The following is a 23,833-nucleotide window of genomic DNA, read 5'->3' as shown; positions in this document are numbered from 1 at the left end:
AACAATATAGCAAAAAAAACATGTGGGCTGTTTGTCAGTGTGAGTGATAACAGCCTCGTTCCTATTAAAACCAATGAAATTGTGATTTACTTCACTGAAAACAAAGGACTGACTCTCAGGTTTACACTGATGAGCTAAGGGAGAACCCAAGATCCAATCTGTGTTGCACATCCCTGTTAAAACGATGGAGGGTACTGCCTCCTATAGGTGGAAATATGACACCACAACCTTTCTTTTATTTGTTTTGGTTGATTTTATTGAACAAACGTCTCACTCCATTGAAGAAATGAACACAATAAGTTCTTGATTATGGAAAGATATGCAGGAAAAGCAAAAGTAACACCCAAACCAAAGGAAAGCAAACAAAATATATGATAATATGTTTGGCCCAAGTTGTCCTGATAATTAATTGTTAAACATTAATCAACATATTGCTATTGGATCCTATCAAACCTGAACCACATGTGGAAAAGCAAACTCAGTAGTACATATGGTACTGTTTTTATTTTTATTTCATACTACTATTTCAACTCAACAACACTGATTTGCACTTAGTTGAAATTAGAATTTCCATCCCAAACCTTCATTTTGTAATCTGTAATGTCTCCTTAAGGGATATTCAGGGTAATGCTTACTTTAACTTTTAGTATTTTCTCTCTGTGAGCCCTTTCAGTAAAATTTAAACATAAAGTTTATATTTCAGAGGTTAGTAAATGATTTGAAGCAAAAACAAACAAACAAAAAAAAAGGCTGAACAATCCCTTTAAAGGTTACTAATTCAACTTGAGCAGCAAGAGATGTAACATCAGTGACCTCCAGCAGGTGACCCTGCAGATTGGCCTGTCTGAAACAAAGCTGTTCCACTAAGTCCCGACACAAAAATGTATTTCTCACAACCTTCGTGAGCTTCTCTGGCAAGCTGCAAATCTCTATAAGACGGGCAGCACTTCAGATCTCAACATCGCATTAGCACATTTCTATATTCAAGACAAGTTTCTGTAGCTTAGGTGTAATCATGACGGGCCAAGACTGGATCTGGAGGTCGACTGCTCCCTTCCGTCATTGAATTTCTGGTTGAGAAAAAAAACAAAACAAAGAAATTTTGATTCATAGGTAACAATCTCAGATGTATAATATATCTCATTTTCCTTGTGTTAAGTGTATGACTTATAATATGTAATATATAATGTAGTGTCAATTTTCACTCACAGCACTGGTAAAGCCGTTTGACACGCTGAATGTCATTGTAACTCATCGCATAGTTGCGTCCGATGTAAAGACTAGGATTGCTCCTGGAGACGATGGTTGGCTTTCCGTTTTTGGAGAAGGCGTATCTTTAGGAAGAAACAATATTTTTAGAGAGAGACATGCATACACAAACACAAGTGCACACTGCTTCAGTACAATTCTCAATTCTCAAACAACGCGACTATGAATGAATCTTCTTTTCCAGTTAACGACGGATGCTCCCTCAGTTTATTGGTTAATCTTTTGAAGATGATGTGGTTTAAAGTCAAGCAACATAATTGATGACAATATTTGCATCAGAAAACGCACACGTAAACACTCACTGGCTGTAATGCATGACAGATTTGAAGTCGTAGGGAGTACCCAAGTTGTTAGTGGCCACCTTCCTGAAGTTGTGTTCTCTTCCTGCACAGGAGCAAAGACCAAAATGTAAGAAACGTATCCAGTGAAGTATCTCAACATTGATAAGATATATTAGCACAAATGTTTGTGCGGACATTCACGGGTCACAGATGGTGTATTTAAATTTTTTGGTGATTCTCTTAACTTTTCGATCGCTATCATCAGCCATCAAAACATTCCCATCAGCCTTGGGTGTGCTTTATGTTTAGCAAGCTGTTATTAGTCTTATTCGAGTAATCTGTGACTCTCTGATCTATAAACTCGTCCCTGCGATGGTTCTCAACGTTGCATAACGTAAAACCAGAACTGTCAAAGTGTTTTCATGTGGTTGAGCTGACCTGACTGAATGTTGTCTGTGAGGATTCTGACGTAGCTGTCTCTGTCGGAGCGAACGTGCTCGTGGTGGAATCCCAGGGCGTGGAGAACCTCGTGCTGCACTGTGCCCGTGTACACACAGCCGTTTTTCCTCAGGGAAACCAGCTGTCCTCGGCTCTGACGACCGAGGGAAGACCAGCATCTGACACGCACATAGACACACATTGTTAATGCATTGATTGCTTTTGGAGTTGAAGTTAACTGGCCTAGAAAGAGCATGTGTCTGTGTTCCTACCCAGATCCAGAGTAGAAGTAGAGGTAATTACGATGCCACCATCGCTTCCAGACAAAGCGGATGCAGGTGGTAGAGTGGAAGGTCAGCAGGGCTCTAATGATGGTGCTGCGCTCTGACCTGGCTGTAAAGATGAGAAGAACAGGCTGCTGAGAAGCTGCTTCTCTTCACAAACGGGACATACCCGTAACTCCAGTCATACCTAATCAAATCATGAAGCTTTCCTCAAGTAAGTCAAAGTATGTCTCACATTTACAAACCATTCCTCAGTCCTAAACTAAATTTGTAGTTCTAAATTAAATCCAGTATGACCAGTTTAAATTTGATCTCAGTCTTGAACTTTGGCCATTTGATGATATTGCAGCTGAAACCAGATTATAAAAACTCGGTTTTGAGGTTCAGGAGGACTCATGGAAATGAATGCACGATAAGCAAATTTTAGTAATTCAAGGGTAACATAAACTATTTCCCCCTCTGGATATGATGCTATTTTGATCTAACTACTTAGTACAGTATGACATTAATGTCCCAAAGATGTAGTTTAAATATTTTAACATCAAATTAAAAATGATTTTAACATCTAGCTCCTATGGAAGTTGCATATTAGACCAATGACAGGCATCCAAACTGGTTTAACTGGTATGTTACAGTCAGAGAAACTTTCCTTTAAGCTCTGCACATACATCATTCTGGTCATTTCTGCAAATTTATTGTGTTTTGCACCTCAGGGCCACCATAGAAACCCTGTTTGCATGATGCAATTTAACTACATCCTTCAAAATAACCATCTACACCTTTTAATTCAAACCAAACGCTGACACTGACAAGTCAAAAGTTAAATTACAGCAACTTACTGTATCTAGTGGAGATATAGACGGGCACGTAGACGTAGCGTCCATATTTAGGCCACTTGCAGCCTCTGCTGGTGCAGGGGACTGCATTCCTGTCCAGGTTTGGCATAATGTCACCATGCACCAGTTTTGTCGCTGCAGAACAACAAGAGTTTTACATGTTTACATGGACATGAGCTTATGAGTAACTTGTTTTAATGATGTTATGTGATGAGTTACAAGACTGTCTTACAGATGCCTTCATTAGCCTTTGCGATTATTTCAGAGGGGTCTTCTTCAGAAAGTTCTGGAAGCAAGAAGAGAAAACAGAAATATCAGAAACAAGCTGCAGCAGTCTGAAATTATTCATGACAAATCTGAATCGAGAGGAACAGAAAAGATATTTGGAGGATTTATCACAACTCACCTGCTTTTTCGTCGGTTGCACCCTGGAAGACAAAATTGCGTATTTTAAAATGATGTCTACGATGTTGTTTGGCAGATTATTTCTCTGCTTGGGTTGAAAGATTCGGACTTACCGGACGAACGGCCGTCAGTGAGAGGATGATGAGAAAAAGGAAAGTCGGAGCCATGATGGTGGTCCTCAGATGAATCAGGTAAGACAAGAGAGAAAAGCTCAGCTTACCTGTTGCACCAGGACTCTGATGCTTGATGCAGCAGGTGCTCAGCTCCTCGTTCTTTATAGGCAGCTCACACAGGGCGTGTCTTAAAGTTTCACCACTAAATGAACATCAGCTGTCAGTCGTATACATTGTCAAAGTGAAAAAACTGGAATATGTTTCCAAGAAGGAAGTAACATCACACCAAAATATAGAGAAGGAAGTGTGTTGTGCAACAATTTTATTATTTAATATTAAAATAATGTTAGTTAATATGTTATTGTACTTTTGTACAGTACCTGTTGTGTTCCACCACTGATATTATCATATATAACAGAAAAAAAAGGCCTGTTAGACAAACAAGTCAGGAAAAATGCGTCTGAATCATCTGAAGAATTTAGAAACAAGTTTTAATGGCACCTTTCTGGAAACCTGAACAAACTTTTGCTAGATGATAAATTCTGTGCTTGTACTGACAAAGCTATGTTTATGTTTATTTTCCATGCTATGTTTACCCAAAGCAAAGAGCTGATTCGATACCTTTCTCACAAGGTCAAAGCACAACATCCATCACTCAACACTCAGTGATTAGACTGACTGACAACGGAAGAATGCATGCAAAGGACAAACTAACAGACAAAGATAACAAATGGCGTAGTATCAGAGGTTACCAGGCTGGAAACGAGGAAACCTTCCCGTAAATGGATGTGACACCCAATTAATAAATCAATGAACACGGCCATGCTGTTAATTATATATAACTTTAATCTTTTATATAATTTGAATCAGACTTAGCACAGTTGTAACGGGGAAATTAGCTATAGAGACCAAAAGTGTTTTTTGTACCAGGCTGTAAACATGTTTATTTCTGCTGTGAAGTTGGACATTTGAACATGGGGACTTATGGAGACTGACTCACTTCTGGAGCCAGTTCATTTGCCTTAGCCTTCATTTCACAGCCATAGATGTTGTCGCTTGGGGGAGACCAAATCTTTGTAAACATGTTATATCTAATTTGTTTAATCTGTTTTTTATGGGAGATTATGTCATAGTTTCTCAGTGGACAACTGTTTTGTTCGTCATCTGCCTTTTTTTTTTTTGTTATTTAGGTTTGTTCAACCTTTACTTCTGCATCTTGGTTCACTTTCTTGAACTAAAACGTGAACGACAACCTGCAAGGTAAGGGTCTGCAAGCATGTTTACTGTCTGACTGATAACTATTTGCAGTGCAAGCTACCATGAATACATCTTCATCTGATATTTCCGCAGCCAGTCAGTACAAGCAGAGTCGGTGAAGTGCTGGGTAACACACCCACATATTATATCATATTACATACTACATGTTACACAATTTCGCTGCGGGGATTAATAAAGTATTTCTGATTCTGATATTATATATGTGTGTGTGTGTGTCTGTGTGTGCGTTGATAGTTGCACTTCTTCAGGCAGACAAACTTGCATTAATAACTTCTGTTTGGAGTCTTGGAGACCAAAGCTGTAAAACATGGTTCAATACAACAAATGTTGTTGACAGAATCTATTTGGATTTCTGTTGTTGGAGTTCTACGATGACAAGTTTGTGTAATTTACCCCAAACATAAGTAGGATTTACGTGAACATCCTGTGGTAATAAAGAAAATTTTACGTATAAAACATGATGTATGGATGTATTTTTCCTCATCGTTGTAAATTTCAGTGCTTTATGGTCAATTCTGTATTTGTGATCTTCATCAAATGTTCAAGTACAGTTTGTGGCAAAGAAAAGGGTCAATGCTTTTTCCCGTTTTGGATCTGTAGAAAAGGAAAACAAACAAACATTCAGACGTGATGAGAACATGTTTTATGACTTCGAAACGAGCAAAACTTGTCCACGTTTGCAAAGAAATACATTCCTTTACACATACAATAAAGAGAGACATTCATAAGCTCCTCTGACGGGAAACATGTACTGTAGGTGCCATCATTTTTGTCGCTTGAAGACACACTCATTTTGAAACAGAAAGTTAGCGACTGTTGGGAACTGGGAACAGGGCTGTCGAGATTTAAGCCGACCTTACTGGAAGCTTTAAGAGCAGTGACATCGGCATGCAGAAGAAGAAAACAGCTTTTAACCTTGAGGCTCTTATGGGAATGTGGCGTGGCTGCATACGTTACATATTAATGCTCGGTTATTCAGCAGCGCTACACCATATGTTGTTGCACACAACCAAATAGGACCGTGAAGAATGACGGGAATGTGGGGCAAGAGAGATGGGGGACGACATGCAACAAAGGGCCGCAGGTCAGATTCGAACCCTGGGCCGCTGCTGAGCCTTCGTACATGGGGCAACGGCAGGCAGCAGCAGAAATGTCACACCAGAACCTATAACTTGACCCTTTAATGGGAAAAAAGACAACAAAAAGAATTTAAAAATTGGACAAAGTAGCACACAAGTAGTGAACATGTTTATCTGTTAAAGTTGGGCATTTCCACTTCCACCTTTTTTCCCTGTTAAAGGGTTTTTTGTGGGCAACTTTTTCTTCACTCAAACCGAGGGTCTAAGGCAGGGGTCGGCAAATAAGTTTGGACCCGGGCCCATTTTTTTTCTGACAATTCCATCACGGGCCATGAACATGCTTTCCTACTGGGAAAAAAACGTTTTTCTATTTTTTCTATTATTAAAAATAAACATTATTTAACTTTAAAAATGCATTTGATTTAATTTAAAACATCAATTTGCTTCTATGTGCTGTTTTTACGCCCACTGCTGCATCTCCTGGCGTCTGTCATGAAACAGGCAACCTGCCGTAACTAACGTATACAATTGCCAGTTTTTTATGTTTTGGATGCTGTGGAAATCATTAGCTGAAGATTGCTAGCTATGCAAAATGTTGTTGTCATGAAAAAGCCATGAAAATAAAAGTTGATTCCGAATACAGGACCAGTCTGCATTTATTAATGCCAAGCCGACGTGTCTCATTTGCAACAAGGTTGTTGCAGTTTGTGAAGAATACAATATTAGAAGACACCACGAGACAAAGCATGGCCACTTCAAAAACGCATATGCTCTCGGGACAGAGGCGCAAACACAGAAAATGAAATCCTTGGAGGCTGGATATGCACACAGCAGCATCTTTCTTAATTCAGGAGCAGCGCAGTAGCTCAGCAGGAGCAGCGCAGATCTGTTTCCCCATGCCGCTGATGTGCATTCACATTTTTTAGGCTATTTGATATTTGAGCCGACCTTGTTTGTTTTGTTTTTTATTTATTTAATGAAACACATTTGTTCACGTTGTCCGTTGCATGAGGGCCACAGGAGACTTTTATTTTCCACAGGTTACAGCGCACTGGCGTAGCAATTAGTGTTCCGACCTGTGCGTCAAGTAAAGAGGCTGCGAGGACGTTCTGGCTGCTGTTTTGTCACGTTACTTATCAGCTACTTTTTAATAAATGTTGTGAAATCTGTGGAATTGTTGTATTTTTGACAGAAAACATGATGTTTAAAAGATATATTTAATTTAAATTTTTTTTTTAAATAAATCAACGTCATCTAGCGGGCCAGATATAATTGATGATGGGCCAGTTTTGGCCCGCGGGCCGCTAATTGCCGACCCCTGGTCTAAGGACAGAGGATGTTACTCCCTGTACAGATTGTAAAGCCCTCCGAGGCAAATGTACTTTGTGACTTTGGGCTAAACAAATAAAATTTGATTTGATTTGATATGATTTTAATATGGCTGCTTATGGAGGAATTAGAGTTTTTAACCCTTCATTGGCTTTATTTTCCAGAACCGGAGGTTGCTTCTTGGTCCTAACCTTCACTTACATTCCAGGGAAGGTGTTTCGTAACATACAGTTCCTGTTCTAAATGAAATCAATACAAACAAATAATAATACAAAATAATAATAATAAATAATATTAATTACATTTTGCTAGATAATCCACAAAATAAATCTTCTTCCCTCTCCGCAGATGAAACGTCCTTATTTCAGAGGTTATGGAAAAAAGACAATTAACATAAAGACACTAATTTTGATACATTTCCGTAACATAAATGTGAACATTGGATAAAGCTAAGTTCAGAATATTGTTTTATTATGTTGACTTATTAGAGGTCACTGGAAATCTCTCTTTATCACGCCATAAATTAGAAAATACAGCAATAATTTTTGCTTTCAGGAATAAAATGTTCTATAAATGAATAGAATATGGAAGGTTTGGTGTTTAAGTATATGCATTGTAAAATGCATACACGTTGAGACACCACGGGTGAATAAGGTAACGAAGGAAGTTTCATATATAAATACACAAATGAGGCATTATATAATGAGAAAGAACTACATCTGCACACATAAATACACAAATTGTAGTAAAATGAGCACCTAAATATGAATGCGGGGCATTTCCTTCCCGCTTGATTAAAATCTTTAAATTGACATGTGCATAAAAAAAAGGTTTTTGCCTTTAATGTCTCACAAAAATGACTCAATGTCTCAAACCAAATGATGTGCTGATACAAAAATAGTATAATATTTGATTGTAGAAAGGTTCTCCTGTTCACTTGTTTCTATAAATAATGCCCAGGTGTAATGTTGTATTGTTTCCTGATTCTATTGTTTTCTGCTGTATCAGTTCCTTGTTCTTTCTTGAAAGTCAAATAAATGCAGAAGAACCAGAAGGTTGACACAATGATGACTGTAGCATACCTAGTTTCCTGATAGTTCAGTTACATTGGAGGTGTGTTAAGGATGACACACAGCAGCATGTTTCGCACAAGACTCCTGCTACCGAAAGAAAAACGACCCATAGAAGACAAGTCCACGCTCCATCGGGTTCAACAACCATAAAGCAACATTATTAAAACCATAAAATAACAGATTTGACTAATAAATGACTTTACATTGATGTGTAATTATGTCAATGGTGTTTTTTTATCTCCACTCTGCACCCTGTATGGCTGTTCATGTAACTTTGTGCTCCAGATGCGATCACCTCTGATAAGTATGTAACACTTTATGAAACTAAGTCACACACCACCAACTTTTTCACTGATTTTGGTTAAACTGCATCATATTTTATGGAGAAGATGCTTCTGGTTTCCCCTCTCATTTCTTTTGGCTGCTGTGCTTCAACTGTGATTTACAGTTTCCTCATGCACAGTAAAGTATACTGCTGCAAACGGAAGCTGCTGTTAGCTATTGGTAGCTTGTCTCAGAGCAATGGGGGAGTGTCAGTGTTTGTACTACATATATTTTATCTATCTAGCTGTTAGTACAGTCATTGTCTCGTGTATGTTTTGTTTTCTTAAGAAACCATACTATTGCCAAATGGAGTTTCTTTGAAAAGCTTCTTGGGTTTCTCATCAGACCTGTTTCTGGCTCAGCAGGTTGAAAAATGATTGACATGTACACTGAAAAACAAAACGTCCCTTCTCAAAACAAACGTTTATCGGAAAGCCTTTCATGATTTTCCTTGAGTTTCAATTTCCTTTGGATTGCGTCTATTTCCGTCTTTTCCTACACCGCACTGTTTTTTTAAAACCTGTTGATTTATGGCACTTCTTAATGTGGGTTTTTTTTTTACAAATGAAGATTATTAATCTAACGTATATGTTTGTCTTCACTGTGCACTACAACCCACAGGCTCATAATTATGAATACCATTGTCTGTGTGTGATTGTGTCTGTACTACTTGGCAAGCAGATTGAACATATGTGAAGATAAAGTATATCAGACTGTTGGTTCACAGATAACACGTGTTGGTTTATAAATTAGTTTGGTTTTGTCTTTTTATTGACCCTTTTAATAAATAATTAACCTATAATAAAGAATTTAGTGAACACAATCTTGAACAAAGTCGGGAAGATCGTGCAGTGGTGAAAATAAAATGGTTTTCTTAAAATAGTTATTATTAAAGTTAGTAATTTTATCTTGTTTTAATGTTTCATTTTATTCTCATAAGCATTTTGTAACTATTTTAAGAAAAATAAGGTTTCTTTTTTTTTTTTTTTCACCACCACATGATTATGAGAATAAAATGAAACATTAAAACAAGATCAAATTAGATGAAATAATCGACACAGACAGCGAATAAGGAACTGTGCATGAGATATCTTGTTATACTTGTTGGAGGCTTGTTGGACATGCAGGGTTAAAGTGCTGGTATATATATCTGTGTCATTTTCTTCGTTGCTGGCTGAGACATTAAATGAATTTTCCCTCAGGGACAACAATGTCATCCATCCATCAAGTGCGACAATGAACTTTACGAACTTTCTCTGCACATTTTAATCTGTGGTTCCATCCTCTTAACCTCGTGTCACCACATCTACTCTAAACACTAAGTCACTAACGTCATTCAGTTTGAGCAGCTCTACCTGCGATTTGTTACATTTAACTGGACTTACCTGTTGTTCCGGGCAATCTTTAATGGCTAAAACAATCCCATAGTGAGCATTTACCACCTTACAAGCCATTACCATACAATTTCCATAACTGCTTGTTCTTTTCAGGCTGTATATTGGCTGTACTTACACCTACCTGTCAATCAGAGCATCCACACTGTTAAATATGCATATCTGCATATGTATTTCTGCTGTTAAGCTGGACATTTTAACATGGGGACTTATGGAGATTGAAATGTTCTGCAGGCACCCTCAAGTGGCAGCTTTAGGTACTACGGTTTTTGGTACTTCTGCATTGGCTTCACTTTCCATCCACGGAGGTTGCCACTTGGTGAGAACCCACACAGACGTGAGGAAGAACATGCAAACTCCGCACAGAAACCCCAGAGAAACCCTGGACGGTCTAGAACCTTCATGCTGTGACCTACCTTACAATTGCAGTTCCCAAAAAAAATGATTTTTTTCAGCTGTTTGCCCAAAAGCTTGAATTATCACACACACTAAATAAAATGAGATATTTACTGATTAATGGTGCACATGCTTATTTGCGTAATCATGGGTCCTCATCATTGTTCGTAATGTATAATATTTTCTGGGACTATAATGTTGCACGCAAATGGTAATAAGTTATGGTAATTGAACTGAGAATTAAAACATTGAACTCACCACTGCTTGCTGCTTTCTCCTCCTGTGGTATAACATCCCTGGAGAAGTCCCGGGAGGATGGAAGAGGGAAGAGGGGAGTTTGGGTGTTCATGTGAATATGTTTATTTATGTAAATGTATTTTTGGATGTAATGTAATGTATGAAGACTTATTAATATTCCATCTTAACCCTCATAAACACCATAATTGAATTATTTATATAAATGTTCATGATTTATTTGGTGTATGTGTAAATATGTGAGAACCTACAAAACGGTATCATTTAATCAGTCATGTCACGAGGAAGGTGTGTGTATATAAGGAAGTCAGGGAGTGTTGTTCAGTTGTTTATAGTTGGAATCGCATTATGAGTCAAATTATTAAAGTAGTAAAATGATTGTTTATACATGATTAATAAGCGCTCTTGTCGACACTACTTGGAAGAAGTGTTTCTCCAAAATTTGCCTCCTGGCTGCTTGGGCAACTAACCGTAACCATAAATGAAAATAGATTTGCAAACCCTTTTTCGACCTACATTCAACTGGATGCAGAACAAAAACAAGTTATTTAATGTTCAAAATGATAAGCCTTATTGTTTTTTTGTAAAGATTCACTCATTTTGAATTTGATGCTCTCTGTTTTTATGTACCCAAATTATCTCAATGTTTTTAGAATCACTTTTCCCTGAACATTTAAACATGCTTATTTTTTAAATGATGCCATTGTTAAATAGAATTGATATCCATCTGCTTCATACCTCTGATATGTAGTTTGTTTATAAGAGGTCCAACAGGGTGCTACAACGGTTGTCAAACTGTTTGTGGCATGTCACATTCATAAGCTGAAAAAATAAATAAATTCATACCCCGCCCCATAATTTTTATTAGTTATTAATAATGAAGATGATGATTATAGGGGAAGCAGCAATAATGACTCAACTTAGGATCACTACCCCTATTTTTCCCTGGTCCTCCATGCCCTACATACTGCGGCTCTTCAGAACATTTATTAAATGATTCAAACACACTAAAATGCATACATAAATACATAAATGGAGGCCGCTGTATTAACAGATAATAAACAGTTAGGAGAAGTGTAGTATTAATAATTTGTTTGGCACTTTCCTCAAATTTAGTTACAGTCAAATAAGATTTTAATCAAAGCAAAACAGTATTTATGGGACAATGTGAGTCAGCACACGTAACCCGAGTTCTTTTGTTTGTTTGTCCACAGGTGTGGCTGAAAATGTAGCATTCACAGTCATAGCCCCGAGGGCTTAAGCAGATCTGCCTGAAGAAATCAAGTCAAAAGAATCAGTCACCTTTAAAAAAAGTACTTAATTTTTATGACTCCCTTGTTGGTTTTTATTTATTTTATCTGCTTGGGTTTAGAAAAGCAATTAAAACACGACTGAATTAAAAAACTGAAATTGTTTTGCCGTAAACAACTTGAATTCCAGTGTCAGCTGTGATGTGACAGGAGTGTAATTACAAAGTCAGTTCCTCCTGCTCATGTCATTCAAATGTGTCAGTGTCCTCAGTGGTGTTTTGTCTGTTTGCTCCGGTATTAAACTGTTTACCCGCACAATAGTTATTTAATACCTTACCTTAATTTAAAAAAATACTTTACATAACCATAGTCGAAAAAGTGAAACCATTACATTACACACACACACACACACATATATATATTATTGTATTACTATTATATAGTTGATCGAGTTGAATGCAGCAGCATGTATAGGATCAGAGGTCATATTGGCTACCTGTAAAATCCAGAATAGAGTTTAAAATCCTTCTCCTTACCTACAAAGCTCTTCATGGTCAGGTGCTGAGGCTCAGGTGGTACAGCTGGTCATCCACTAATCAAACAATTGGCGATTTGGTCCCCGGCTCCTCCAGACTACATGTCCGCAAGTGTCCTCGGACAAGACGCTGAACCCCAAGTTGCATTGGTGGGTGAATGCGTGTGATTACGTTAGCTCCCAAAAACTGATTTAGGCATAGTTGGCACCTTGCATGACATTGGCAGCCAATGTCATCAGTGTATGAATGTGTGGATGAGATTTGTAGTGTAGGAGGACTCGAAGACTAGAAAGGTGCTGCATAAGTCTTTTACCATTTACCATAGTACCCTATAACCCCACCAGAACAATGCACTCTGTAGGGTTCCTTGTTGTTCATATTGTCTTAGCATGGGAGCTCAGGCCTTCATCTGTTACACTCCTCTCCTGTAAAACCATCTCAGTTTGAATTAAGAGACAGACACCTTCTCATTTAAGAGCAGGCTTAAGACATTCCTTTTTGATGGAGCTGGCTCAAATTTCACGAACCATCCCTTAGTTATGCTGCTATACATAGGCCTAGACTGCCGGGGGACAAGTACAAAATCTTACGATACTGTACTATTACGGCATGATGGGAGTAAAGGGTGCGATTTACTGGATAATACTGTAAACCTAACCGCTCAGTTACCGTCAACCTGTCAGAGAATCCACCATTACGAACATCTTATGAATGATGTCTGCGATCCCACGATGCAGAGCTGCTTCGGGTTTAAGTTACACGCAGCTCAAATATGTGACAACTGTAAATGATATCTGTGTATGTTTTCAGACTCACAAGCATGTTTGGGGTTTGTTCTACCATGGGACAATCATAATAATCTACTCAGAGTTTCTTTATGTATTTGTCCAGCACAAGACAATAAGAAAACTGACTGTCTGACTTACTAACTTACTTACATTAAATATTCAAACCAAAAATGACAATTTTCAGGATGCTAATGTGAAATAGATTTTAAATATTTGATGATTGGTTCTTTCGTTCTTTATATGATTAATAGATAGTCATATAGGACAAAATTTCATTTGGGAGAATTGTGTGTGTGTGTGTATTATATATATATATATATATATATATATATTATCTTAGATATATGATATATATCAACTTACCATATACCTCTTATCGTTTTCCTCTGCATATCTGGACGTCTCCATCACTACTTCAGAAGATGCACAAGGCGGCGTCTGCATTGGAGGCGCCATCTAGTGGCCAACTGTGTAATTACAACTGATTAAGTGCCGCAGATGATACATTTTTTTATCCAAAAATTAATCTAAGGGCCACTTAGAGTGAGGGCGCGGGCCGTGTGCGGCCCCAGGGCCTCCAGTTGCCCATCCCTGCATTAGAGCTTATAAAGCTATACAAAAGAAACTATAAAAAAAATGACCATGTCCTGCTCTCAAGTAACTGTGACAATATAAAGCACATATAACTGAAATAAATGGAAAATCACAGAGACTGTTACAATGTATTTGGACACATTAAAATCAATCTACAGACCCAAAAACTGTTATGAAAGAACAAAACCATCACACACGACTACAGCACATTACAGGATGACATTAGACCGGATTGGGCTTATTTGTGAAGTCACAACTTCGCTGGTCCTGCATCTTCTCTCCAGTCCACTGTTATTAAAGTTACATTTTGTTCACCTACCTCCTCGTCTGCGTCTGAGTCCACTTCTTGAACAAAACATGACGTGTGTACATTTAAAGAAGTAAAGAAACACACACTGAATGTTACCTCTGTATTTCTGTCACCATGTTTAATCACTTTCAAGAAAGTATGCAACATAAGTAAAAGTTTATTTATAAACAGTGAATTAAGATCATTTTAGACATGCTCATGTATCATGTGCGTTTGTGAACATGTCATTCATTCTGTATGTGTGACATGAGTACAGGTGTCCAGGAGGTGTGTAACTGCATCTTTCAGCCTGTATGATAAAAGGTAATAAATGTAAAATAATCTTTACTGTGGGGTCTATTGTTACAGTATCATCAATGATTGGAGCAGCATTAATTTACTCTTTGGCCACATGGTGGCACCAGAACAAGCTGTAAACAGAAGCTTGACACTCTCCTATTTTAATGCATATAAATGTATGTTTGTATATGCCTGTATAGTCGTTATAGGGTTTTATTACAGTGATTTATCTTGACACAACATTCATTCTTCTTCAATCTGTGACAGACAAACTGACGACGATGTAGCCTCAAACTCGCTTCTTGGTCCAAACCCAAACACGGGGTAGAGGGGTTCGGTGAAAGCGGAGTGAAAGGTGTGGAGGTGGATCCGTTTGACCCATGAGCTTCTGGAGGTAAGACAGTAGAAGGACACAGTGCCAGCAGACCAGTCCAGATGAACTGCTACCATGTTGGAGTCAGTGGTAGGAGGTATGTCTGTTGGTGTGTTATCGTGCCAGGCAGTGTAACCCTCAGCAGAGCAATTCAGACTCCAAGACTGATCGTTTCTTCCAATGCAGCAGTCATTTTCACCTCCTCTCCTCTTGATTCCTCTGTATGTCACTCCGATATTAACTCTCCCTTTCCACTCTACCTCCCAGTAACAGTGTCCGGTAAAAGCTTTGCTACACAGCAGCTGTTTACAGCTGTCAAATCTCTCTGGATGATCAGGATACGGCTGCTTCTCTTTCACCACCGTCACTTGTCTGTTGTCATCGGACAGTGAGAGGTTTCTGTCTGCTGTGTTTGGGTCCAGTGAAAGCTCACAGAAAACTGATGGAGGAAGCAAAACATAATACAACAATCAAACATGCTTTGTATACCATAAGCCTTCAACCACGGCCCCACCGTTGACCATGATTCATAAATGTGTGGTGTTGTGGCCATTGACAGCTGACCAACATTGTTGGCAGGATTAAGTACAGGGACGTCATCCCAAACCTCCAGGAAGAGTGCCGGGCTTTGAAGCAAATTTCACGTAGGGGTCAATGACAGCAATGGTGTCCAATACTTGATGCACAGTGGATACATTTACACTGGGAAATGACTTGTTTCACTTTTAGAATTTGATCCATTCCAACATTTGGAAAGTCTAGAAGAGCCGCACAATTGTATCTTTTTATTCCCATTCAAGTTAGCAGAAGTTAGTGGTTCAGCGAGTCGAAGTCTCTGGTACGCTCACCATTCATTTACCATGAACTCACAAGATTGGTCGATCTTCTCATAAAACATGATGAATTAAACAATAATCTGATCTGTGACATTAGAAAAGTTTAACTTACACCTGACAGGTGATGGCTTCATTCGACACTTTCCACAATTATCAACCCTGTGGAGACAATTGTGAATGACCGAGAACAACAAATTAACACAGACATGCACACATATACAATTAGTATGAATACATTACAATATATAATCTACTGTACTTGAGTGTTGACAGTTTATCCAGTGCATGCAGCGCCTTCAGCCCTGACTCTCCTGGATGATTGAAGCTCAGGTCCAGCTCCTTTAGATGGGAGGGGTTGGAGTTCAGATCAGCAGCCAGCTGAGTGCAGCCTTTCTCTGTGACCAGACAGCCTGACAGCCTGTAAACCATGAATTACCATCTCATACAACAAAGTGATATCAAGAACAAACAGGAAAAATTATCATTAAACATGTCAGAAACTCATAAATAATGTCCATCAGTGGTTATTAATCCATTTAAATGTTAATCTAATCAGCAAATACTGACCTGAGTGTCTTCAGTCTACAGTGTGGAGACTTAAGTCCATGTGAGAGCAGTATTACTCCTTCATCGTGCAGGTCATTGTCACTCAGGTTCAGCTCTCTCAAGTTGTTATTTGAGGTGAAAACTGTGAACAAAGCCGGACAGCTTTTCCACGAGAGGTCACAGCCATTTAACCTAAAGCAGGAGAAGGTTGAGTGTAAAGTGTTTTCTGTGCCATAGAAATTATCATATTTAACAGATTGCATGCCTCCATGTACTGTATATGTAGACTTACAGAGATGTTTTGGAGGCTTTAACCACTGGCAGAAGCCACAGGAGTCCCTCATCTGAAGCAGAGAACTTCTTCAGGTCAAACTTATCTAGATCTTTTTGCGATGACAGCAAAATGAAGACGAGCGCTGACCACTGAGAGGGGGTGAGTTTGTTTTCAAAGATGTTTCCTGATCCAAGGTACTGTTGGATCTCCTCCACTAGAGAATGGTCGTTCAGCTCATTCAGACAGTGGAACAAATTGATGCTTTTCTCCGGAGAAGGATTGTCCCTGATCTTTGTCTTGATGTACTGCACTAGCATCGTTTGGACCTCTTGTTTACCTCCTGTATTTATCAGCAGGCCTCGGAGGAGAGCCTGGTTGACCTCCAGTGAAAGGCCCAGGAGGAAGCGGACAAACAAATCCAGGTGTCCATTTGGACTCTGTAAAGCCTTGTCCACTGCCCTCTGGTAGAGGTGTGTGAAGTCGGATTGGTGTCGTAATGACACAGGGCGTAACCCTAACCAGCCTTTTCTCAGTAGATCGACGCCGGTGTTGATGAACGTCAGGAAGACATAGAGTGCAGCAAGAAACTCTTGAATGCTCAGATGGACAAAACAAAACACCTTGTCCTGGTTCAGCCCATGATTATCTTTGTTGATCTCTGTCAATAGTCCTGAGTAGATTGACGCAGCTTTTATGTCAATGCCACACTCTTCCAGGTCTGCTTCATAGAAGATCAGGTTTCCTTTCTCTAGCTGCTCAAAAGCCAGTTTTCCCAGAGTAAGAATGGTCTTCTTGGTCCTTGCGTTCCAGACTGGATCTGCCGCCACACTGCTGTGATATTTTACATTCCCCTGTTTGGTTTGAACCACCAGGAAATGGATATACATCTCAGTCAGAGTCTTTGGAAGCACTTCACATGCTCTGGTTTTCAACACATCCTCCAGAACTGCAGCAGTGATCCAGCAGAAGACTGGGATGTGACACATGATGTGCAGGCTTCGTGATGTCTCAGTGTGGGAGATGATTCTGTTGGCCTGCTCCTCATCTCTGAATCTCTTCCTGAAGTACTCCTCCTTCTGTGGGTCACTGAACCCTCTCACTTCTGTCATCATGTCAATGCATTCAGGAGGGATCTGATTGGCTGCTGCAGGCCGTGTGGTCAACCAGAGTCTTGCAGAGGGAAGCAGTTTACCTCTGATGAGGTTTGTCAGGAGCACTTCAACTGAAGTCGACTCTGTAACATCAGTCACGATTTCATTGTGGTGGAAGTCCAAATGAAGTCGACACTCATCCAGACCGTCAAATATGAACACAACCTGGAACTCCTCAAACCTGCAGATCCCTGCTTCTTTGGTTTCAGCGAAGACATGATGAAGAAGTTCCACCAAGCTGTATTTCTTTGTTTTTATCAAATTGAGCTCCCGGAATGTGAATGGAAAGATAAACTCTATATCGTGGTTGGCTTTGTCTTCGGCCCAGTCCAGGGTGAACTTCTGTGTTAAGACTGTTTTCCCAATTCCAGCCACTCCCTTTGTCATCAGAATTCGGACTGGTTCATCTCTTTCAAGTGAAGGTTTAAACATGTCCTCGCATCTGATTGTGGTTTCTGAACTTTGCCGTTTTAGTGATGCTGCTTCTATGTGTCTGATCTCATGTTGATCATTGACTGCTCTACTCTCTCCCTGTGTGATGTAGAGCTCTGTGTAGATCCGATTCAGCAGTGCTGGGTTGCCTGCTCTGGCAATCCCCTCAAACAAGCACTGAAACTTGTTCCTCAGATTAGATTTCAGTTTACGTTGGCAAACCACAGCAGACGTTTCTAAGGAAACAACAGATGACATTAGTCAATGTATGTTGAGGTAAGTATGTGAAAGTAGAACACCTTTTGACAAATGTATGATGATTACCTCAATTTAAAATGATGATTCTTAATGAAAATTACTCGATTCAAGAAACAACTTTTTAAACAAATTATTGAGACATTGGTCCTTAAAGCATCTTACTGGTCTGCAGACAGTCTGCCAGTTGCTCCTGCTTCATTCTTCTCAAGAAGTTGAGTGTGATCTTCAGAAATGCATCTCTGCTGCTTCTCTGCTTTTCTTCTTCTTCTTCTCCTTCAACCAGGACTTCATCATCTTCTCTCAGCTTCTCTGAGCATTCTGGATCTTCTGGTGCCAGACGTTTTTTTAAAGTCTTCAGCTCGGTCTTTACAAAATTCATAATGTACTCTTCAAGCATCTGGAAGAGTAAAGCATATCAGCAAAGAACATCATTTCCATCTGATTCTACTGAAAGCTGACTCATCTAAAAAGATTTTGATATGTTATTGTTTCACAATTTTTCATCTGAATTTATGTTTCAAAGTTCAGTTTCAGCCTAATGTTACTGTGTAAGACAAATGTATTTGTTTGTGGCGTCATCTAGTGGTAGTATCAAGAATCATCAGTACCATTATTGCAGGCTGCACAACACAATTGCACCGACTCAGTGGAGTAGTGAAACTACTACATTATAGAACAAGAAAATTAAATGACGGTATCAACATATAAGATGCATCACTATCTTTAGGTCTAAACATATATAATGTTTTGTAGATTTTTGATTACTCATTAGAGTAGTTCCTTTATTCTAGTGAGTCTTTACAGTTTGCTGTTGCAATAACTGGATTTGGGATCAACGCTTCAAGTAGAAGTTACAAGTCTACAAGTTACCCAAACATAAGGTTAGGAAATCAAGTTGTTTGCACTCTTTATTGAAGATGGGAAAGTTAACCAGACATGCATTTACCAAACTAGTTAGTCCCCATTAGGGCTGCAACTTTGATTACTTTCATTACTGAATAATCTGTCAAGCATTTTCTTGTATAACCAGTCAGTAATGAGAAGAAAACAGGAAACTGATGATGTTGCTCTGTATTTCATCATCTCAAAGGTTTTGTGTTCATGTGACTTGCAGGAATGACACATAAAGCCACTTGGAGCTCAGCCACTTCATTGAATGCCTTACAGTCAGGTGTTAAAACAAACAGGTTTGAATGTACGGGACTTACCAGGAGCAGAACTAATGATGTGTTTGAGGGAGTGGCAAAACAAGACTTGCATAGATGATTGCTTTTAAATTGAAGCTAAGGTTTAAAACTGTGAACACAGTGTTCACTTCTACTTATTCAGAACACAAAACTTTTACAGCATATCAAATAATAAGTTTACACATTTACATACTATGAAAATGGCGTCCAGGTCTGTTTTCTTCTTGGCAGGTCGTTCACGGAGAACCTCGGACCTCGTCCGGTGAGCTCTACACCAAGATAACATGATTTCACAAATGTCACACACTCATACTAATAGCATTAGCAGTTTATGACTAATATCACACCATAGCTACTGATTATTCTCTATTCTGATTGGCTGGAAGGTGTGTATTAAGTTTGAGCAACCATGAAAGCACACACTTTTGATGCAGGTTTTTGTTTGTAGGTCCCAATGTTTCATTGTCATTATAAACCCATTCAAGCCTTTGCAGAAAAGCTTTTTCCAGTGCACAGTTACCAACATAAGAGAGTTTAATTAATTTAACCTACATGTCTTTGAACCGTGGGAGGAAATGGACACGGATTTCCAAAGAATGTTGACTGTCAGGTACCTGCCAGTACCCAGCGTTTAAAAATAACATTGTTTTCTGTGACTGACTTCCCTGAAGTCACCATAGGAATTAAATTTCCTGGTCAAGGTCAGGTTATCATTGAAATTCACAGTTTCGACTTCTGACTCAGTAAAGTCTTTCTACAACAAACTACATAAATATTCAGCGTTCAAATTTCAGGTTATGACCTAAATCTAAAGTCCGCCTCTACTTGAAAATGTGTTTTGCTCAGTGGTGATAGTTGTAGTTAAAAATGCATTTTACACAGAAACTAAAGAAAATTGACGTCACATACAGATAAGCTGCAGGTCAGTGGATGCACAGAATGACACTTGAGCTTTAAATTCTTACCTTGGCTCAACAATAGGACCTTGAGCATTGAACTCAATTGGTTCACTCAGAGACCGGTCACTCCTCATGGACACACAGCTGGGCACAGGTGAGTCTGGTCTCGCCTGGTTCACTGGGCTTTAATACAAAATACACATTCAACGTTAAATGTCACACTTCAGCAGGCCTAACATTGTGTTTTCACACTATTTATAGACTGTTGATAAGAATGTTGATCATGTGCGTCATAAAGGCCGTCTCGCTTCAACTATTGGGTGAAGACATGTGTTTACATATTTTCAGATATAACTTACATCTGGCCTCCATCATGAAACTCAATAGATTCCTCCTTAGACATGTCATGCTTCATGGAGCCATACTGGGTAGATGGTCCCTGCTGTGTCACGTGACTTCAACACAACATGAACATTCAACATTCAGTGTAAAGTTATAAACACACGTAGCTCTCATAGAAACCAGTCTAAGTGATGGTACTTTGGATAGTATCAATCAAATACATTTGCACCTCATTTACAGAAATATATGAATCCACACCCAGAATCTGAACCTGTTTTCTCTTTTAAATGTAGATAGTTATTACATGAACAACAAGATATTAGCAGAACAACAAATGCACAAGAGACTGAGCTCTCTGTTAGAAAAGTTAGGAACAAAAGATTCTTACATTTGCAGACCAGACTGGTCTCCATCATTGAAACTTGGAGGCTTAAACATAGACCGGTCACTGCTTATGGACAGCTGGCGGTGTACAGTTCGATCTGATCTCTTCTGCTTCACTGGGCTTCAACACAACATAAACAGAAGAAGTTGACTGCAGAGCTAAGTCATAAAGTTGCAACAGTCATAAAGAGTTGGAGAAATGTTTATCTTACCTCTTAGCTCCGGTCTGGCTGTCCGGTTTCTCAGACAGGATGACCCCGTCCTCTGTCTCCTCAGACTCATTCATAGTGCAGTGTCGACCTTTACAGAAACAAATCGGGCTGATTTGTCAATTAAAATTCACTCACCACTGTTATGGAATTTTCTACCCTTAGGTTACACGAGGTCACGTGTGGGCCTTGAGGTCCTCTGCACTATTAATTGTTTGGCTTTGACTGGGTGCCAGTCTATCTCAACACTGTGGTGGCCGGGGTCAAAGAGACCTATTGCTGCCTTCATAGACATAATAGATAGCTGCCATTGACATTCCAATCTGCGTAAACAGACATCTGTGTCTCCAGACTAGAATATGTTGACAATAACACCTCCATGGGTAAAAACATTCGCTTTGACTAATTCTGGGCGTGTAGTATTTGAGGTGTTATCTTGGGGTTTAAAGTCTATCCCTCGGCACGAGTACTTCTGATGAACTTTGAGAGTGTCTCTAATTCTCCTTGGCCAAGCGTCAATAAATAATACAGCATAAGACATCAGAGGCTCCTGAACACTTTCTTCCTTCCTGACCTCAACATTGACCTTTGACTTCAGCAATTTCTCCACAACAACCACCACCAGTGATGTGTCACATACAAACAGTTAGGTAAATCTTACCTGTCGCACCTCTCGGTGTCCATCTGCGTTTGGGGAAATTATATCCTCCTTACTTAAGTTAGAAAAAGAAAAAAACAGTCCAACCTGTATCAGAGGCTCAATCTGGATCATAACAAAGCTGATCACATGACAGTGAAGTCATGCATGAAAACCTGTCTTTACTGACAGTGTCTTTACTCATGGAGGTGTTATTGTCAACACATTCTAGTCTGGAGACACAGATGTCTGTTTACGCAGATTGAAACGTCAATGGCAGCTATCTATTATGTCTAGGAAGGCAGCAACGGGCCTCTCTGAACCTGGACACCACAGTGTTGAGATAGACTGGCACCTACTGTTCCCAATCAAAGACAAACAATTAATACTGCTGGGGACCTCAAGGCCCACATGTGACCTCGTGTAACCTAAGGATAGAAAATTATTTCTTTCTTGTTTCTTCCACCTTTTTTCCCTGTTAAAGGTTTTTTGTGGGCAAGTTTTTCCTCACTCGAACCGAGGGTCTAAGGACAGAGGGTGTCACTCCCTGTACAGATTGTAAAGCCCTCAGAGGAAAATGTACTTTGTGACTTTGGGCTGTACAAATAAAATCTGATTTGATTAGATTTTTTAAAAACTTTATTGAAAGAACAAACAAACAAATAAGAAATTCAGTCATACTAGTTCACATTCTACAATAGTAACATAGCATCGGCATAGTTACATGATAGTATAATAAGTATCAAAAGGGAAAAGCATGAAAAGAGAAAAGCAGAAATAAAACTTAGATGTGACAGACTTTGTAATCTTACATATAAATACTGTTCTAGTTATAACTGTTGTGACAGGTTACTGGTTGAAAATATCTGCATGAATATTCATTATAGATAGACATTTCTTTTTAGTAATTAACTTAAGAGACTTAAAATAATAATCAACTTCAATCTTTTTTCAATCAATTACTCCATAGTGGAAGTGGGTGAGAGGAGGATGTTAGCTAAGCTGACATCCATCATGGACAACACCTCTCAGAGTCCCTGAGCAGCTCCATCAGCAGCAGACTGTTCTGCAGGTCCTTCATCCCTGCTGCTGTCAGACTTTACAACACCTGCACCACCTTATCATGGTGTAGTCTCCTGTTCATGTCCCATTGCAATTTTTTTCTATTTTATTTCATTTATATCATTTTTATATCATCGTCACTTACTTTTGTAATATTATTTATATTATGGTCACTTTCCTTTGCAATATTTCTCACACTATGGTCACTTTACATTACAATACTTTTATATATCATGCCACTTTTATCCTCAGTACTTGTCTGTTTTGAAGGTTGATTGTTTTTCGTGTTTATTGTGTAAGTTATAGATATTTCTGTCTGTTTATTGTAGGTTATAGATATTTGTGTCTGTGTATTGTGTAGGTTATACATATTTCTATCTGTTTATTGTAGGTTATACATATTTCTATCTGTTTACTGTAGGTTATACATATTTCTATCTGTTTACTGTAGGTTATACATATTTCTACCTGTTTACTGTAGGTTATACATATTTCTTTCTGTTTATTGTGTAGGTTATAGATATTTCTGTCTGTTTATTGTGTAGGTTATAGATATTTCTGTCTGTTTATTGTGTATAATATAAGACAGTGCACTAAAAACACATTAGACATTAAACATTAAAAGCAATTTTAATTTCTGTGGGTTTTTGCCCTTTTATTTGATTCTACTTCTGTACTGTATGTTACACTTTCTGCTGCTGTAACAAGTGAATTTCCCCGTTGTGGGATAAA

The 23,833-nt window shown here is 38.8% G+C and overlaps 2 protein-coding genes across 3 annotated transcripts; both read right to left on the bottom strand.

The window, feature by feature from the left end:
- Positions 1–233: 233 nt before the first annotated feature.
- Positions 234–3,742, bottom strand: LOC104924472 (low choriolytic enzyme). Its single transcript, XM_010737819.3, has 9 exons — positions 3,627–3,742; positions 3,515–3,536; positions 3,341–3,394; positions 3,112–3,243; positions 2,261–2,381; positions 1,989–2,167; positions 1,572–1,653; positions 1,210–1,334; positions 234–1,070 (listed from the first exon to the last, which is right to left on the bottom strand). Coding segments are annotated over exons 1-9 (771 nt in total). The 5' UTR covers positions 3,681–3,742; the 3' UTR covers positions 234–1,068.
- Positions 3,743–14,318: 10,576 nt separating this feature from the next.
- On the bottom strand, positions 14,319–22,112 carry LOC104924473 (NLR family CARD domain-containing protein 3). 2 transcript variants are annotated; one of them, XM_019257075.2, is made up of 12 exons: positions 22,064–22,112; positions 21,406–21,493; positions 21,198–21,314; positions 20,827–20,922; positions 20,534–20,650; positions 19,762–19,837; positions 18,544–18,778; positions 16,559–18,359; positions 16,288–16,458; positions 15,980–16,138; positions 15,833–15,879; positions 14,319–15,323 (listed from the first exon to the last, which is right to left on the bottom strand). In XM_019257075.2, exons 2-12 carry the CDS (start codon positions 21,477–21,479, stop codon positions 14,755–14,757), a joined length of 3,462 nt encoding a protein of 1,153 aa, XP_019112620.1. In that variant the 5' UTR covers positions 21,480–21,493; positions 22,064–22,112; the 3' UTR covers positions 14,319–14,754. The 2 variants fall into 2 exon arrangements, with proteins under 2 accessions (XP_019112620.1, XP_019112622.1); XM_019257077.2 differs by lacking the exon at positions 21,198–21,314.
- Positions 22,113–23,833: the final 1,721 nt, after the last annotated feature.

This window comes from Larimichthys crocea, chromosome VIII (assembly GCF_000972845.2).
Source record: "Larimichthys crocea isolate SSNF chromosome VIII, L_crocea_2.0, whole genome shotgun sequence".
Taxonomy (NCBI): domain Eukaryota; kingdom Metazoa; phylum Chordata; class Actinopteri; family Sciaenidae; genus Larimichthys; species Larimichthys crocea.
This window is presented reverse-complemented; position numbering and strand designations above follow the sequence as displayed.

Coding starts and splice junctions, on each gene's coding strand:
- LOC104924472 (XM_010737819.3), bottom strand. CDS start 3,680: ATGGCTCCGACTTTCCTTTTTCTCATCATCCTCTCACTGACGGCCGTT. Junction 2,382..3,111: donor CTATATCTCCACTAGATACA/GTAAGTTGCTGT, acceptor TCATCTTTACAG/CCAGGTCAGAGCGCAGCACC. Junction 1,654..1,988: donor CACAGACAACATTCAGTCAG/GTCAGCTCAACC, acceptor GCTCCTGTGCAG/GAAGAGAACACAACTTCAGG.
- LOC104924473 (XM_019257075.2), bottom strand. CDS start 21,479: ATGAATGAGTCTGAGGAGACAGAGGACGGGGTCATCCTGTCTGAGAAA. Junction 18,360..18,543: donor GGCAGACTGTCTGCAGACCA/GTAAGATGCTTT, acceptor TTGTTTCCTTAG/AAACGTCTGCTGTGGTTTGC. Junction 16,139..16,287: donor TGTAGACTGAAGACACTCAG/GTCAGTATTTGC, acceptor CATGGTTTACAG/GCTGTCAGGCTGTCTGGTCA.